Below are 15,138 nucleotides of genomic sequence, written 5' to 3'. Positions count from 1 at the left end.
AAATATGTTTCCAGGGCGCTCAAACAACATTTTTCCCAGCCATTTTTAATGCCTGATTACATTTTCTTCCCTATGCTAATTTTCTTCCTGGAAATGTGCCCTCTGCACCAAGCAGTGCCTCGACCATGATGAAGCAGCTCTTTTCACGTCAGCGTAACGAAGAGCAGAATTTGATCCGTCAAGGGGCAACACTTCATCTCTCGCCCTCCATCTCTGAAGCCGAGAACGTTTTGCAGCGGTTCCTGACAATCTCACCAGGTAAACGCTGTCGAGGAGATGGCGCTGACGTTCTTGCGTCGAAGTGAAATAGAGGACTCGGAATATTTCTCCTGGCGCAAGAGGAACGATGGATAAAAAAGAGCTACCGCAGCCGGACCCCCTGACCCTACCTGAGCCTGAGCTACTGCCAAATACAGGCAAAAAGTCACCAGCTGCTCGAAAACATGCAGACAGGCGAGCGGTGGAAAGCCACGCTGGAAGTGATGGGATGCCAGCACTTCTGGGAGCGGGGCTCTCCTGGCAGGCTGCTCTTCCCCACGATTTCTATCTGGAATAATATATTCCGGGCTGGTTTCCGTATTGCTGTCCATATGTTCACTCGTAGTAGCCATAGCAAAGACATTGCTTCTTATGCTCTCTAGGGAGCGTTGGTCGCATACGCCACTCAGCATATCGCCCCTCCTGTTGCGAAGCGCAGCTTGTCCTTGACCTCCAGAAATTCCTTCCAACCAACGCTTCCGTGATTCAGTGATCCTTCGTCTTTTCCTGTGGCAGGGCCTTGGCCCCGACAGCTGCGGGGTTTGTAAGTTATTTCCCTGGCTTGGACTCGCTCCGAGCCACAGGAAATAAAGCTGGCAAAATCCTCCGGATCGCTGCGCTGCAATCCATCCCCTGCCGAGGCCTCCAGAAAGGGTGTGGAGCAGGAGCTGACTGCCCAGCGTCCCAGTTTGCTGGGCTGGGCAGCAGAAGCCCTGGCTCCCTCCCCTCCAGCCCAGTGGGTACCAGGGCTGACGCATGGCGACAGAGACAGCAAAGCCAAAAATGAGACATGCAGAGGAACAACTCGTGTCTGAAGGACGAGCCCTTGATAATATTCCTTCTGGTGTGACACAACTCTACCTCTCCCTTTTCCAGGCATGGCCAAAAACCTGTTTAGGCAAAACAAGAGAACAAAAAAAGAACTAAACCCATACCATTTCTCACAGACAGTCCACTGTGAGACCTAGCATTTATTCTCCGGCGCCCAAGAAGGAGATTCCGCCTGCTGCTTTTCAATTCTTTATTTTAAAATGTTTTCACAAGTAGCAAAAGTTTGGGTTTTTGAGCAGGAAAAAACCCCACAGAATCATTGACTGTTTTCAGAAAGGCTAGAAAACACATATGCTCTTCCAAAGATTTGTACCAGCAGAGAAAGTAATATAAATATATATATGTATATATAAAAAAATAAATGATTTGGTATTAACAGATCCAACTAGAGCAATTTCAGAGAGGGAAAGAAACGACGTAACATCACAATTTTGTAAATCCCTTTTTTAAAGGTGTTCACAATTTCGACCTTCCACTGAGCGTGAAAGAGGGGAGCAGAACCACAGCTGCCACTGAAACATCTTCATAGTAACTAGATTTTATACCAGTCACGGACCGTGCACGCTTCATAAAGTCACCGTGACAAGACGGACAGGAAAATGTCCGAAGTGCATCAACTCTGTTTTTTACGTAGAAAAGGACAGATATTTAAACCACATATTTTACATTTAGGGCTGTTACCTCACTTTACCCCAAAATAATTATTTTAGCCTACGAGAGAAATCGTAACTGTCTGCAACAAAGCAACAGTCCCACCACAGTGACACCTGCACAGCATCCAAGCCAGGGCACAGCGAGCGGGGTGGTAACGGGATCCCGCCGAAGCACTGGCATTTTCACAGTTAATTGGAATATTGCGTTTATGTCCTGGAAGTCAGATTTAGAAATTCAGCTCTGGTTTTTGCTTTCCCTTTCCTTGTCAGCGACCACCACATCACCTATTCCAAACATTATTATTTTTGCTGCTATTCTTTTTTTCCTCATTTTCCTCATTTAGGACATCCCAAGCCTCAAACCACCCGTCAGGACTCACGCAGAAGACACCGCACCGGGTTCAATCTGCCAAAACTCTCGCTATTTTTGGTATAGCCTCCTTAGAAGAAGGGTGCAAGGGGCAGAGGAAGAAAACCCCCTCCTCTTTGCTCCATCTTGGACCCCATGGCAGCAGCCAGTGCACAGCTGGCCCATCCCTGCAGCTGGCCCATCCCTGCCACCTCTCCTCCATCCCAGGCAGCAGCCGGATCCCTCGCAGGGTGCCAGCACGGCCGCTGCCTCCCTCTAGAGACTGCAGCCTCCTCTGCCTGTGCTCCCCCACAATCGGTTACCAGAGTCCTTCCAGCTCTCCCAACAAGAAGAATCCGGTTTGGTCCTGCGAGTAACGACCCATCATTAATGTTTATAGACACTCCAGAGGATGAGAATTCACCGAGCCCTAGGAGCGCCTGGGGATGAAGCAGCCTACAGAAGCTCTTCCATAATTAACATTTAACGATTATGCAGAAACCCCGAGGCAAGCAGCTGTCTCCACTTCTGCAGGCGAGGCCTGAGGGCAACAGGACATGAAGACAAACTAATCAGAAACCCATCATCACCTTAACTTTTCTCCTCCCGTGCCCACGGACTTCGCACTTGTTCTAGCGAGAGAGAGAGGTGCAAACGTCACCTTGGCCCGACGGCAACCGTTAGATTTGTAGGAGGGACTGAAAAACACCCAGCTCGTGGGCCTGGCCAAAAACGGCCCCTGGTGCTAAGGTGAGGTGCGTGAACAAGCTTCACGGCGTTCAGGGCAAGGGCTGGCCGCTCTCAGCCGGGAGGAACCAGCAGCGGTGCGTGGACGGGACTTTGCAGCACCCCCGGTGAGGGACAACTCACTGACAGGGTGAGTGAGGGAAAAACAAGGAGCACACATTTCCGTCTGCATCCTTAAAAACAAAAAACCACATCCAGAGGCAACCGTGCAACCTTAAAAATGTAAACTAGTAAAACATTAAGCCATAAAATCAACATGAGTCAGCAGCTGAAGTCATTACCAAGCGGCAGAGTTCAAGCAACTGCAGATACATAAGCAAGATTCTTCTCTCCGCAATTCAGAAAGTAAATATTTACTAAAAATCTCTTTAATACGCCAACGGGTCACTTTAAAACGCTACTTTGGGCAGAACTCTTGCCCCTCAGCCCTGAGCACTGATGACATCCAGTCACTGCACAATTCAAGCGAAGTCTAACAAGCACAGCGATATCAATGTCGCTCCAAGCTTTGGTCACAGAAATACACTAATAATTGTGGTGGTTAATTAAAATATGCTCTTTCCCATTAATGTAACATTAGCTTTGTATTTTAAACAGCTCAATTGACAGTTTAATATACTCTTTATTCTATATTTATCCCTGTTCCTTTGAGGCACTTCAAAAGCTGATGTGGTTTGGAAGGCTCTTGAAGGTGAAATTTAAGATCTGGACCCACCTTGGTGCACAGCTCTGTTCCGGGTCAAGTCAGTGGGCAACAGCATCCCACACTTTGTGTAGTAAAGACTTCCACTGAAAATATATCTTTTAAGACTGAATTTCTACTAAAGAAAAGCTCTGTTTTAAACATTTAATAAGATTTGGGAATATAAAATGCTGGTATAAGGTCACTTAATCAAATGTTTGAGAGACATGACCAACACGGTACAAGAGTGTGTCTGTCCTTCTCTTCTTGCTTTCCATGAGCAAAAAGATAATCACTTACAGCAAATCTGAGAGACTGCCTCACAAAACGCTTGTGACAAGCGATTTGACCTGTAAATGAACGCGGGACAGGAATATTGTGATATAACCTGAGGAGGAAAACACCCCCAGAAAATAAACCAAGCTCAATAATTCTGCATTAGTTATAATTACAGGGATAATTGCTCCTGCTCCTTGCAGGGGGGTTGGACTAGATGACCTTTGAAGGTCCCTTCCAACCCTAACTGTTCTATGATTCTATGATTTTGCAGATATTGCCAAGAATAATGGGAGAACCGTTCATTTCTTTGCAGGGCTTTAACAAGTAAAATACACTTCTGCTTCTCTCAAGACAGAGACTGAAGGAGACTGTCTACCCTCAAAACAAGCGTGGGTCGGGGAGAGCCCTCGCGTGGGGCTGCAGCGCAGGGCAGGGGCCATCGTCCCTGGCAGGGCAGGCTGGACCCCGCTGACAAGGCTGCCAAAATCAGACCTTCTCATGGCACTGGCCACTCATGAAGCAGGAAACGGAGTCTGAAACCTCAGATCACCAAGCAGCCACAGGACTTAACTGGAATTTTAAAAATGCCCACCAACGTTACTACAGCCACTAACAGCTCTTAAAATGATAGGAAATATTTAAGAAAGCCTGCAGTCTGAGGGTCTGAGGTCTTATTAAACACTTACAACAGAGCCTTCTTGTGTTAGACACTCACTCCTTAAATATCTATTTTCTGTATTTTCAGTGAAAGCGCTTACAACACAAAATGCTGGATGCTGTTGCTCGCTGACTGGAACAGTGACACTCACACAGTTGCTTTATTTCCCCTTCCCAGTTATAAAAAAGTGCTAGAGAAAATTCTTTGCTCCCGGTCGCAGGCTCCAAACACCGATTGCAAGGATCCAGGTTCTGAAGTGGTAGAAGACCCTGCGTGAACGACGCCACGGTCCAAAGACATGGCCAGGACAGATTACAGAAGAGCATCCAGCTCTCACGACTTCGCTTCACGGCAGCATGAGGGATTTTGCCAGTCTCATCCAGAACCATTTTTTGGTGCAAGGATTGGTGTAATCGCAAATTGTAATGAACCGTAAGATACTCGGAAACTCGTTCTTCATGGTTTTGCACTTGACTGGAATAAGCCGTTTGAGACGAGCACCTGAAAGACAGGGACAGGCCACACAGAGAGAGGATTACACAGCGCCACAGCCAGACCCTGCGTCCGTTTTCTCCCCACAGCAGCACACACATCACCAGATCCAGATTTGGTCCTGATTTTGCGTCATCTCAGTATAATGCAATTAGCTCTCCCTCTGGAGAGCAAGTTTCTGAATCCCAAGCCCTCTGCTGAGAACATTTCACTCAAATATGTAGCAGGGTCCCATCCCGCGTGCCTAGGGGAGTTTGCACTGGTCCTGACTGGGAGCGATAAAAGCCTGATGAACTGCAGATATACACCAACAGAGCACAGTTTCCGGTGGAACACAAACAGGAGTGTACAGCCCTGCCTGCTTCCAGGTGTGTATGAAGAGAAAATTGAGACACTAAGCTGCTTCTAGACGGTCAGCTTTGCTGGGTTATCTTCAGCTGGTTCCCTCAGGCTGCAGACAGCACCCACCAGGGCCCGCGAGGAATCCCTCCGCTAACAGGAACTGCTTGTTTTGAGGCATGCACGCTATCAGACACCTCTCCCTGTGATGGCTGCTGCTTGAAGGAGAAGCTTTTCTAAAGAGGAACCTCTCCCCTTAGAGTTCTCCATAGAGACACCTGCTCCCGCCTCAACTGTGCTGCCCAGTGCAAGTGATGACGCTGAGACCTGGATGAGGCAAGAAACCAGGATTTCCTAACTGCAGCGGATGCTGAAGTAACCCATGGAGCTCCAAGAACTTGCCACCAAACCCTTCTGTGCGATCGTTACCGCACACAAACACGTAACTCTGTGATTTGTGGAAGCCTGTACTTACACGCGTGTTTTTACTGGTAGAGCTCAGGTCACTACATACAGGCGGGAATTTCTTTGCCTGTTTTTCTAATGATGCTGACAAAAAAAAAAGGGTGAAGAACTGAAAGGACTTTGCTACAAATCTTGATGACTGGGAGCTGATACATCGTGCTAAATGGATTAACGGCCATGGTATGAAATTACTGTATCAAGGAAGATGGAGCTACTTCCTAGCTCTGGCACTGGCTTCCAGCTTAACCTCTGGCATGGCATTTATAACACCATCTAGAAAAGAGACTTCACGTGCAGACACTCCTGGTATCACATATCCTCCATACTATTAAGCTGTGCTGCCCTAACTCCCCAGCAACACACACAAGTGTAGAATAAGTAGTAGCTAGAGAAAAGCAAAGTAAACCGATGCCTTTTCAATTCAGAACAAAATATGTAACAGACGTTTCCAATCTAAGCTGAACATTCATTCCATGTTTTGTTTTCCTATCCACAATACTCAAGGATCTGTGCAGAAACCTGCCTCTTCATTACCTGCTCCCCTATTCCCAGCATTTGCTCACACTCTGAATTTATTCTAATACTTTTCTCTTCAGTAATTTATTTCTCGTATGGATCTTGAAGCGCTTCACAAGCCTGACACGCAGCTACGTCTCAAGCAGGCGGCGTTAGCCCACTTGACAGCTGAAGCACAGACAGCGAAGCTCGTCGCTCGCGGTCATGAAGAAGGTCAACGGCAGGGCAAGGAAAGGCCCCTGCCTGCACAACAAAATTACAACGCCACCATTAGCTGGAATGGCAGCTTCTCATAGCGATAAATCTCCGTTTGCTTAGCGAAGGGCACTACGCCCCGGGCAAGCCCTGCGCCTGAGTGGACTTTCACACACCTGAAATGTAGGTCAGCAGTGAGAACCCAGGTCTGAGACTGAGTTACCGGCTCTGTAAATATCAGGTATTTCTTTTCTCCTTTCTCACCAGTATTTATCTAATCTGTTTAAACACATGTGAGACTGCTCCTCATTCTATATTTGTGCAGTGCTCAATAGTACAGCACTGATCTCAGCTGGGGATGTTACTGTAATAAAAAATTATCGTGTTGGTATGCAATTTTAAATGGGGTATTTGTGAGATCTTACCTGGGGAAAGACTAAGAGCAAATTTGGTCTGAAAATCACATTCATCGCTTTCCAGGTAATCATCTGAAATGACGACCACCATCCTCCGACACCTGAAGATAAAGCAGTCAGGGGAGAAAAAAATGAAATGTCAACAGAGATGTTTCTCATTCTCTCTGGCAGAGGCATGATTCCCTTGAATTGCTCTGGTGGGGAAATGAACCCAGCAGCTGCGTTCCAGCAGAAATTAGCTGCAGAGCAAGGACTACTGACAGGCAGCTACGTTACACACAAAAGCCTGATTACAGATACACACTCCTATACTAAAAATGAAGAAATAGCAAAGTTCAGATTGCCTGTGCAATCTTTATTTGATCCTCTGCCTATGTATTACAAAAATGCCACCTTAATTACCTGCTTACGCGCTGCCTTTATTAATTGAGCATAACCGGTACTTTTTAATATCAGAATGAATGGACAGAGCTTTATTGTACTCGTATTACTGTGATTTTACCTCATTTCATAAATTTGAGCTTTATTCTCCAGTTTGCTGCTTTCATTCACTGGAGATGCCTGCCTGTAAACTGCACGGCAGGCTCTTTACGGAGCTGTACAACAGCCAGGACCCTTAGCGGGGTCTCTGCTAACGCCAAGCCACCTCCCTGTGAAAGGCTGGTGTTTAACACCTAAACACCTGCCCCGCGATCTTTCACCGAGCCTCATTTGGCAGGACTGTGAAAGCAAATTGCTCCAAGGACCAGCACTTCCCCTGTTCACACTGAAAAGCCCTTTCTTCATGTGAGGCTCCATCTGCGCGGTCGCTTTTCTGTCCCAAGCTCCCACCACACCCAAGCCCCGCAAAGGTTTGATGGATCCTTGAAGTCAGTGCCAGAGCCAATACCAGCGCTGTCCCCTCGAGCTCCACACCGTGGGGTGGAGCTAACTCAGCCTGCCGCTGCGTTCATTTCCAAATCACCTCCAAAGACGCGACTGCAGGACGCTCCAGCCAAGAGAAAAGGGATCAAACGTAAGCAGCACCACTGCAGTGGCATCTTCTTTGTGAACACAATGAAGCGACATGTTTGGGAATGCTCGACTCTTCCTTCTTGAGCCAAGAGCATAAAACAAATCCCATAAAGACATCCTTGTGGATTTTTACTGCTTCACTAGCAGCACACTGCAGACATCATGGCAAAATGAATGTAATGTTCCATGACACTCAGCTGTCCTACACAGCCACGGTTCACTCACCTCCTTTCTATAAGTTCTCCGCTGATGGACCACACACACGTTCCTGGCAAGACATCCCGATCAAATACGCAGAGCTTCAGTTTGAACTCCGTCTGTTCCAGCTCCCTGATCATCTCCTGGACAAACTGAAGGTCCTTCTGACAGTAGCAGATGAAGGCATCAAACATCTCTGTTCCGCTCCCTGAAACCATTAAAAATTTAGCTGTCATCTTCTACTACCAATGAAATTGACTCCTGGAGTGAACTCTCACTAGCTCCCACAGGCTGACTCAGAATCAGGAGCTCTGACAGACAAGCTCTGGCCAAACTTAGGAAGCTAATATCCTGAGATCCGCTGTCTGCTGAGCTATGAGGTAGGCCTTGAAATTTGGAACGTGCAATTTTTATGGCTAAGCTGTCAAACTGGAGTACCTGAAGTCAGATCTTAAGTAAATGGCTCTGTTTTCCAAAGCTGTTAACAGCTGGCAGCTCTGCTTTATTCAGCACTTATCCAAACACTGAAATGCTGCTTTTTAAGGGCAATGTTTCTCATAATTAAGTGCCTTAATACTTCTGGATAGCTTCCCACCATGTTATTTTTTTTTTCCTATCTATGTCACTACATATATTTTCAAGTTTTTATGCCAGTTAAAGCCTACCACAGCGAAAAAATAGGTCAGGCTCTCAAAGCTGAGAAAAGGATCAAGCCGGCAGGCGGATCCAACCCGAGAAGGATCCAGTCAAGCAGAAGGGTGACTGGCTGCCAGGTCAGTCAAACTGAGGGTACTGCTCTGGGGCACAGCACCAAATTGGGGGCCAGATCAGGCAAAGCTGCCATGTACAAACACTGGCATATCGGTCTGGTCTACGGACATTTAGGGAGGGTTAATGATGTCCCCACACACAGCAAAGGTGGCCACCCGAAGTCAGACCAGCCAGAGGAGCAAAGAATCACAGAACAGTTCGGGTTGGAAGGGACCTTCAAAGGCCATCCAGTCCAACCCCCTGCAAGGAGCAGGGACATCTCCAACCACATCAGGTTGCTCAGAGCCCCGTCCAACCTGGCCTTGAATGTTTCCAGGGATGGGGCATCCACCACCTCTCTGGGCAACCTGGGACAGTGTTCTACCACCCTCATCATAAAAATTTTTTTCCTTATGTCCAGTCTGAATCTACCTCCCTCTATTTTAAAACCATTACCCCTTGTACTATCACAACAGGCCTTGCTAAAGAGTTTCTCCCCATCTTTCCTATCAGCCTCCTTTAGTTACTGGAAGACCAAAGAGGTGAGCTGACACATCTCCACTCGGCCTCAGCTGCTGCTCCTTATGTCACAGAACATCACAAGATGTCCGCTTCCCCAGCCCACAGCTGCACGCGCAGCCCCGCGTCCACACATACGGCTGCCTGTGCAGCCCGGCGTGGTCAGAAACGCAGAAGACTGTGCACGCAGCCCAGCACACGGCTGGACGCGCACACGGCTGCACGCGCAGCCACCGAGCACACACACAGAGAACCATTTCCTCTCTCCCCCAACTTCACACCCAGCTGTACTTCAAACCCTGCTTCCTTTTTATTCAAGGTGGTTAAATCTGCTGAAGACAGGGCAGCGTAGCCACAGCAATCAGCTCTGACATCCTTCCCCTTTTACTCCAACCCACTGTGCTTTCAGCAGCTCTCGCTCTGTGCCAGGCTCTGCTAAGGGACATTTCCGGGAAGTCTCCTCCCATCTGCATCCCGTGGGCTCTGTGCCAGCCTGTTTCTGGGTACGGCGTTCCCCAGGGTTGCTTTTCCTCTCTGCCCTAGGGAACAGGAAAAATGAAAATGCCTGACAACTACCAGCTACAGCATTCTGGCCTAGGCTATGAAAAGTCACGGGAAGTAACGAAAGCAAACAGGTTTTCTGCACTTCTCATGGGGATCTGCTACAACTGAAGGCAACTCCAACATGAAGTATCAGGCAGCAACGTGATCGCGGGTGCTTACCGTACGGATCGTCCCTGGTGGTGATGCCCATCAGCTCTGATGTCTTCGGCACGCTGCTGTCCACTGCGGGCACCTGAAGCGGCTGGTCAGCCTGCTCCTGCTTCCTTTGCAAGTACTTCCGACAGTCCTCCTCTGCAGAAACACACAACCCATGAGAGAGGCTCCTGCGACGGTGGTTTTACGCTGCTGAGTTCTTTAGAAGGGTTTAGAAGCTTCAGAAGCTTTACATTCTGCAATAACTAGTGGAGATCCTCCTCAGCTCAGGCAGAGCAGGTGTGTACGTCCCCTCCAGGATAACTGAAGGGCAAGCAACCCTGTCATGGTCGCTGCTGTGCACCTCCCAAACAGGACAGTGATGGATGCAGATTTTGATTTACTATAACCAGATCTTGTCACTTCTCCAGACTCTCCAAGTCTTTGGAGAAGTGACAAGAAACCCTGCAGTCTCCGCCACTCTGCAATACGCAATTATAGAAGAAATTGAAAGTAAGTGGAGATTTGAAAACAGGAATTAACAAAAAGCTGAAACTCCCTAGAGCCTTCTCCTTTACATGATGTTTGAAAAAAACCCAAAAAGACAAGTACAATCAGAAGAGTACTGCTCACTCAGAGAGTTAGGCTGGCATGGCTACAGAGATCCCCGGCACAAGAGCAGTGGCAAAGTACAGGACCTCCTGGAAGTGCCGGATGCGGGTGGGAGCCCGGTAAGCACTGCTGTAACCCAGCCCTAACCGGTAACGAGCGGGTCCGCAGGACGCCCAGCTCCTGACGCTCCTCTGCTCCTATCTCCCAGTTCCGCATCTCGTGACTGAATTATCCCCCATCTAATAAAGTGTCAGAGCTGATCAAAGCTTTTCCTGAGGCTGAGGCGTTCCCAGTCTGCCTCCCGCTTCCTCCCAGTCCTGCAGCAGAGAGAAAAATCACCCGCATTCTTTACCAGCCAGAAGGTTCAGATTTCAGGTCTTTTCTCACTAAAGCACCAGCTCAGGTCCCACCTCTCTGCCTGCTGCTGTGAGGTGTGCACGTTTCGTGTCAGGTAAGTCAGTGTCTTTGAAATCAGGATCAACACTGCTTTGAATTGGCCAACGGGTTCAGAAGTTCCACCAGAAGGACCAGCACATAGGCAGCAAGTCACACGTAGCGTGGTCCCCTAGGCAGCCAGGTTCACAATCCAAAATATTGCTGAATAGGCAAGATCAGGCAATTATTTAAAGGCATGCTAGTGCTCAACACAGAAATGTTTAAGTGTATTTGCTCCGTGTCTTCTCTCCTTGCTTCTCCCAGCTGCAAAAGTGGCATCTATGCCAGTCCGACCTGCGTTTTTCCAGGCATAGATTAGTCCTCAGCTGGAAACAGTGCCTGGCTGTAGAGTTAACGAGGGTCAGAGATCACTTTGAAAGCCCACGAAGAAAAAAGACGCAAACCAACACAAAGAAGCAGCAAGAAACTCCTCCAAGTTACGACATCCCACTCTACCCAGCATCGAACCAACACCGTGCAGGTTTTACATTCCTCTAACAGTCAAACAAAAGCCTGAGGTATTGGAAAGAAAGAATAAAAACATGAAACCTAAAGTGCAAAATGATGAGCGTGATGAGAAGAGAGAGAAAACAGACCAGTAACTGTCAGGCAAGAGAACAGCACATCTATAACAGGGCAGGAAGAAACAAAAATCACTGAGTTTCAGCAGGAAAAAGGTAGCACAAACATATCGAAGCCAAGAGCTTCACAGCCCTAAAGGTGATTGAACAATGAAATAAGCTGCCGAGAAAGATCATAGTTAGGGCAGATCTGCTGGGATGGAAAAGCTGCATCCTGAGAGGGTCTGTGCTCCAGAGAGGGTAACGGAGGAGCTGCGAAACACAGCCCCACCGCACAGAGCGGCCCAAAGTGGAACTCTTCAAGGCTGCAGCAGACATCATTCTTCAGCATCCTAAGCACAGCCAGGAATGGAGCACGCAGTGAGATGACAGGGAACTGGTTCTGCAGTAGAAACCACAAACCGGTCACGTCCTCTGGAGCTGCACGGCACCAACGAGCTGTGTTTAACGGGGGTGCTGTGTCCCCAGAGGAGCTCGGCTCATTTGCCCACACAAAGGCATCAGGTGTCACTCGAGAGATCCCAGAGCGTCCCAGACACCTGCTATGGGCTAGCAGGCATGACGCCGGACCCACGAGTGACCTGTGTCCATCAGGAGGCTGTGTGGGATATCCTGACGCCTCTCAGCTCGAGATGCTTTCGCGTGGGCAGCCGAGTCGTGCTCCAGATCTGCACCTCCTATAGTGAAAGCACAGACCGCGGAAACCTCAGTACTGACATTTTCTCATCCTGAGCTGATCCTAACAGCCTACGCAAAGATGCCCTCCGCACCGGGAAACACCGTGCATAAGAGCGCACTCAACCGTCCACCTCCTTTCCTCTTACGAGTGTAAATATCTCCGACTTCTGCAAGAGCTCAGAGTGCTAGCAAGAGGCCACAGGCTCTAGCTGCAATCCTCAGCCAAAAATAATAAAAAATAGGAACAGACATGCTAGGTGAGGCTGAGGGTCCACCTACCCTAGCATCCCGTCTCCAGCAGTGGTCAAAACCAGATGCCTAGGGGAGAACATAAGAATAAAACAAGCGTCCAGTGGTATTTTCCTAAAATAATCTCTCAGGTGCAATCTATTTTTACAATCTATCTTTTGGACAACTTGCCGTTAAGGAATTTCCTGAACCAGAGGCAGTATTTTTGTGTTGAACAGCCCGCGGTGAGTTTTTCTTCCAAGAATTGATCCGTCTTCTCTTATCAGCATGACCTGCCACCGGGTCAAACCTGTGACTTTCCAGAAGCTCCGGTTCCTCCCACTCACTCGGCTGTTATCTTTTTGGGCTCTGACAAAGACCGTCCGCCACGCTGCCGTCCAGCGGGCCAGCTCCTGCATTCAGGGCCACAAGAAACCCAGGTGATGCCCAACGTTTTTGTGAAGCCCCAGCTCCCTCGCACGGCTGGAAGCTTCTGCCGTTTGTTATAAACCTCAGATCGGCGGATCACAAAGCACACCAATTTTTCTGTCTTTCCCAAAACCGAGTCTTCAGAGTGTGTTCTTGAGTAGGAAAAACCGCAGGAGCGTGGGAAAATCCTCCATTGCTTCTTGGGCAGGCTCTCTACATAGATAAATGTCTACATCTTCATTTATCTCCGTGAGTAACAGGAAATGAGATTTATTATTTCTTCATCACTAACCCAGTAAACGATATTATTCTACACGGGACTTCGGCGGAGTCTCTGGCTTTGGAAATCCTTCGACAACGAATTTCCCCTTCTGATGACAGTTCTTACAGCTGGCTTCCCTCTGAATTTCTGTGACCATGAAGAATACAAGGAGTCTATAAAGAAGGAGTCATCAACACAGCACTGGGACTTCCATATTTGCTGCTTCTTGTTGACCCTATCTCAATTTTTTTTCTGTTTGTGAGGAAAATATTCTCCCCCCCCATTATCCAGCTCCACACATCCCTCACCTCTTCCTGCAAATATTTTCCTACCACACTAAACCCACACATGATTTTCACACTGCCCCTGGCTGACCTGGCCCAAAACGTCCTTCGACACGCAGAAACTTTATCACTGAAGGTTTTGGATAAGACGAGGCTCCAGATTACTGAGCAGGTTAGCAGAAACACAGCGTTCTTCTCCCTCCTCGCCCGGAAGCTACGCGAGGCTCTTATGAAAACACCGAGTAGGCCACTCCACAGTCTGGGAAGGGCTTTCCTGCTTGCACGGGATCTTTTCTTAAAAAAAAAAAAATCAAGACCGACACAAACAGCATCGCGGGAACCAAAGAAGCACCGAGCTCCGCCCTGCTGTCGCAGAGGGCGGCAAGACTCGCCCCAAGAGAAACCCCAGCCTCAAATTAAAAACCCGCAGGAAAAACCACGGCCCCTCCGGCCCGGCCGGGCCCGCTCGGCCCCGCTCCCGTCGGACACCCGCAGGCCGCGGGTCGGGCGGGCCCCCGCGGGCGCCCTGAGGGAAGGAGAAGGGGTGCGGGGGCGGGGGGGGGTGCCTCACCCACGCTCCCGGCCAGGTCGAGGAGGACGTCGTGGCGGCCCAGCCGGCGCAGGAGGTCGAGGAGGCGGCCGACGGTGGCGCCGCCGGGGCAGCGGCACTGCCAGTCCTCCAGCAGCGCGGCGGTGGGGTCGGGCCGCCCCTCCAGCCGCCGGATCTCCAGGTACTCGCAGCCCAGCTCCTCCGCCAGCGCCGTCCAGTCGGCGGCCGCCGCCGCCCGCGGGTTGAGGTAGAGGCCGAGGCGGCGCCGCACGCCGTAGTTCAGAGCCACCATGGGGACGGCGTGGAGGTCGGGAGGGGAAGCGGGGCCGGGAGCGGGGCCCGCCGGCGCCGTGTCCATGGCCGCGCCGCTCGCGGAACTGCCCTCCCCCGCCCCGGCGGCTCCGCGGGCCTTTCGCTTCCCGCCTCGCCCCGCCTCCCGCCCTCCGCCGGCCGCGGGGAGCGGCGGGGCTGGGCTGTTGTAGCGGCCGGTGCCTGGGCTCCGCGCCTCCCGGGACGGAGCCGTGGGGCGGGGACGGGGGAGACGCCTGTGCCACAGCGGGAACAGCGCTGTCCCCCACGCCGTTTTCCTCTGTTCCCCCCAAAATCGCCCCATGACGGCCACACTCCTATCCAGCCCCCTAACAGAACAGACGGTGGGATTATTGACGTGGCCCTGACAGGGCGTGTGTTCAAAATCACTTAATTTGTCACCTTTCGGAAGAATAACTTGCTTTTGTGCTCCATGTCAGTTCTCGCAGTCCAGTCCTGAACCGATCTACCCAAGTAAGCGCTCAAAGAAATTTTACAGATTTACGGTATTATTCTTTATCAGCCAGGCCCAAATGGGTCCCTCATGGTAATAAACCCAGAGCCGTGTCCTGTCTGCTGAGAGGGGCCTGCTTTGGGGGTTTAGGGGTTCAAACGTGGGCTCTCCATGGGGTGACAGTGTTCCACGGCAGCACAAACATGGCTATCTATCTCCAAATTCCCAAACTCTGCCAGCGAGTACAACAACATTCTGC

General features: G+C 49.8%; 1 protein-coding gene across 1 annotated transcript; it reads right to left on the bottom strand.

The window, feature by feature from the left end:
* Nucleotides 1-4,670: 4,670 nt before the first annotated feature.
* On the bottom strand, nt 4,671-14,500 carry MYD88 (MYD88 innate immune signal transduction adaptor). The gene is made up of 5 exons (XM_086742174.1): nt 14,138-14,500; nt 10,085-10,216; nt 8,120-8,300; nt 6,890-6,981; nt 4,671-4,958 (listed from the first exon to the last, which is right to left on the bottom strand). The coding sequence occupies exons 1-5, from the start codon at nt 14,472-14,474 to the stop codon at nt 4,804-4,806; spliced, it is 897 nt and encodes a 298-aa protein (XP_086598300.1). The 5' UTR covers nt 14,475-14,500; the 3' UTR covers nt 4,671-4,803.
* Between the last annotated feature and the right edge of the window lie 638 nt (nt 14,501-15,138).

The sequence above is a fragment of the Chlamydotis macqueenii genome, chromosome 2, assembly GCF_036417535.1.
Source record: "Chlamydotis macqueenii isolate bChlMac1 chromosome 2, bChlMac1.mat, whole genome shotgun sequence".
Classification (NCBI taxonomy): domain Eukaryota; kingdom Metazoa; phylum Chordata; class Aves; order Otidiformes; family Otididae; genus Chlamydotis; species Chlamydotis macqueenii.
This window is presented reverse-complemented; position numbering and strand designations above follow the sequence as displayed.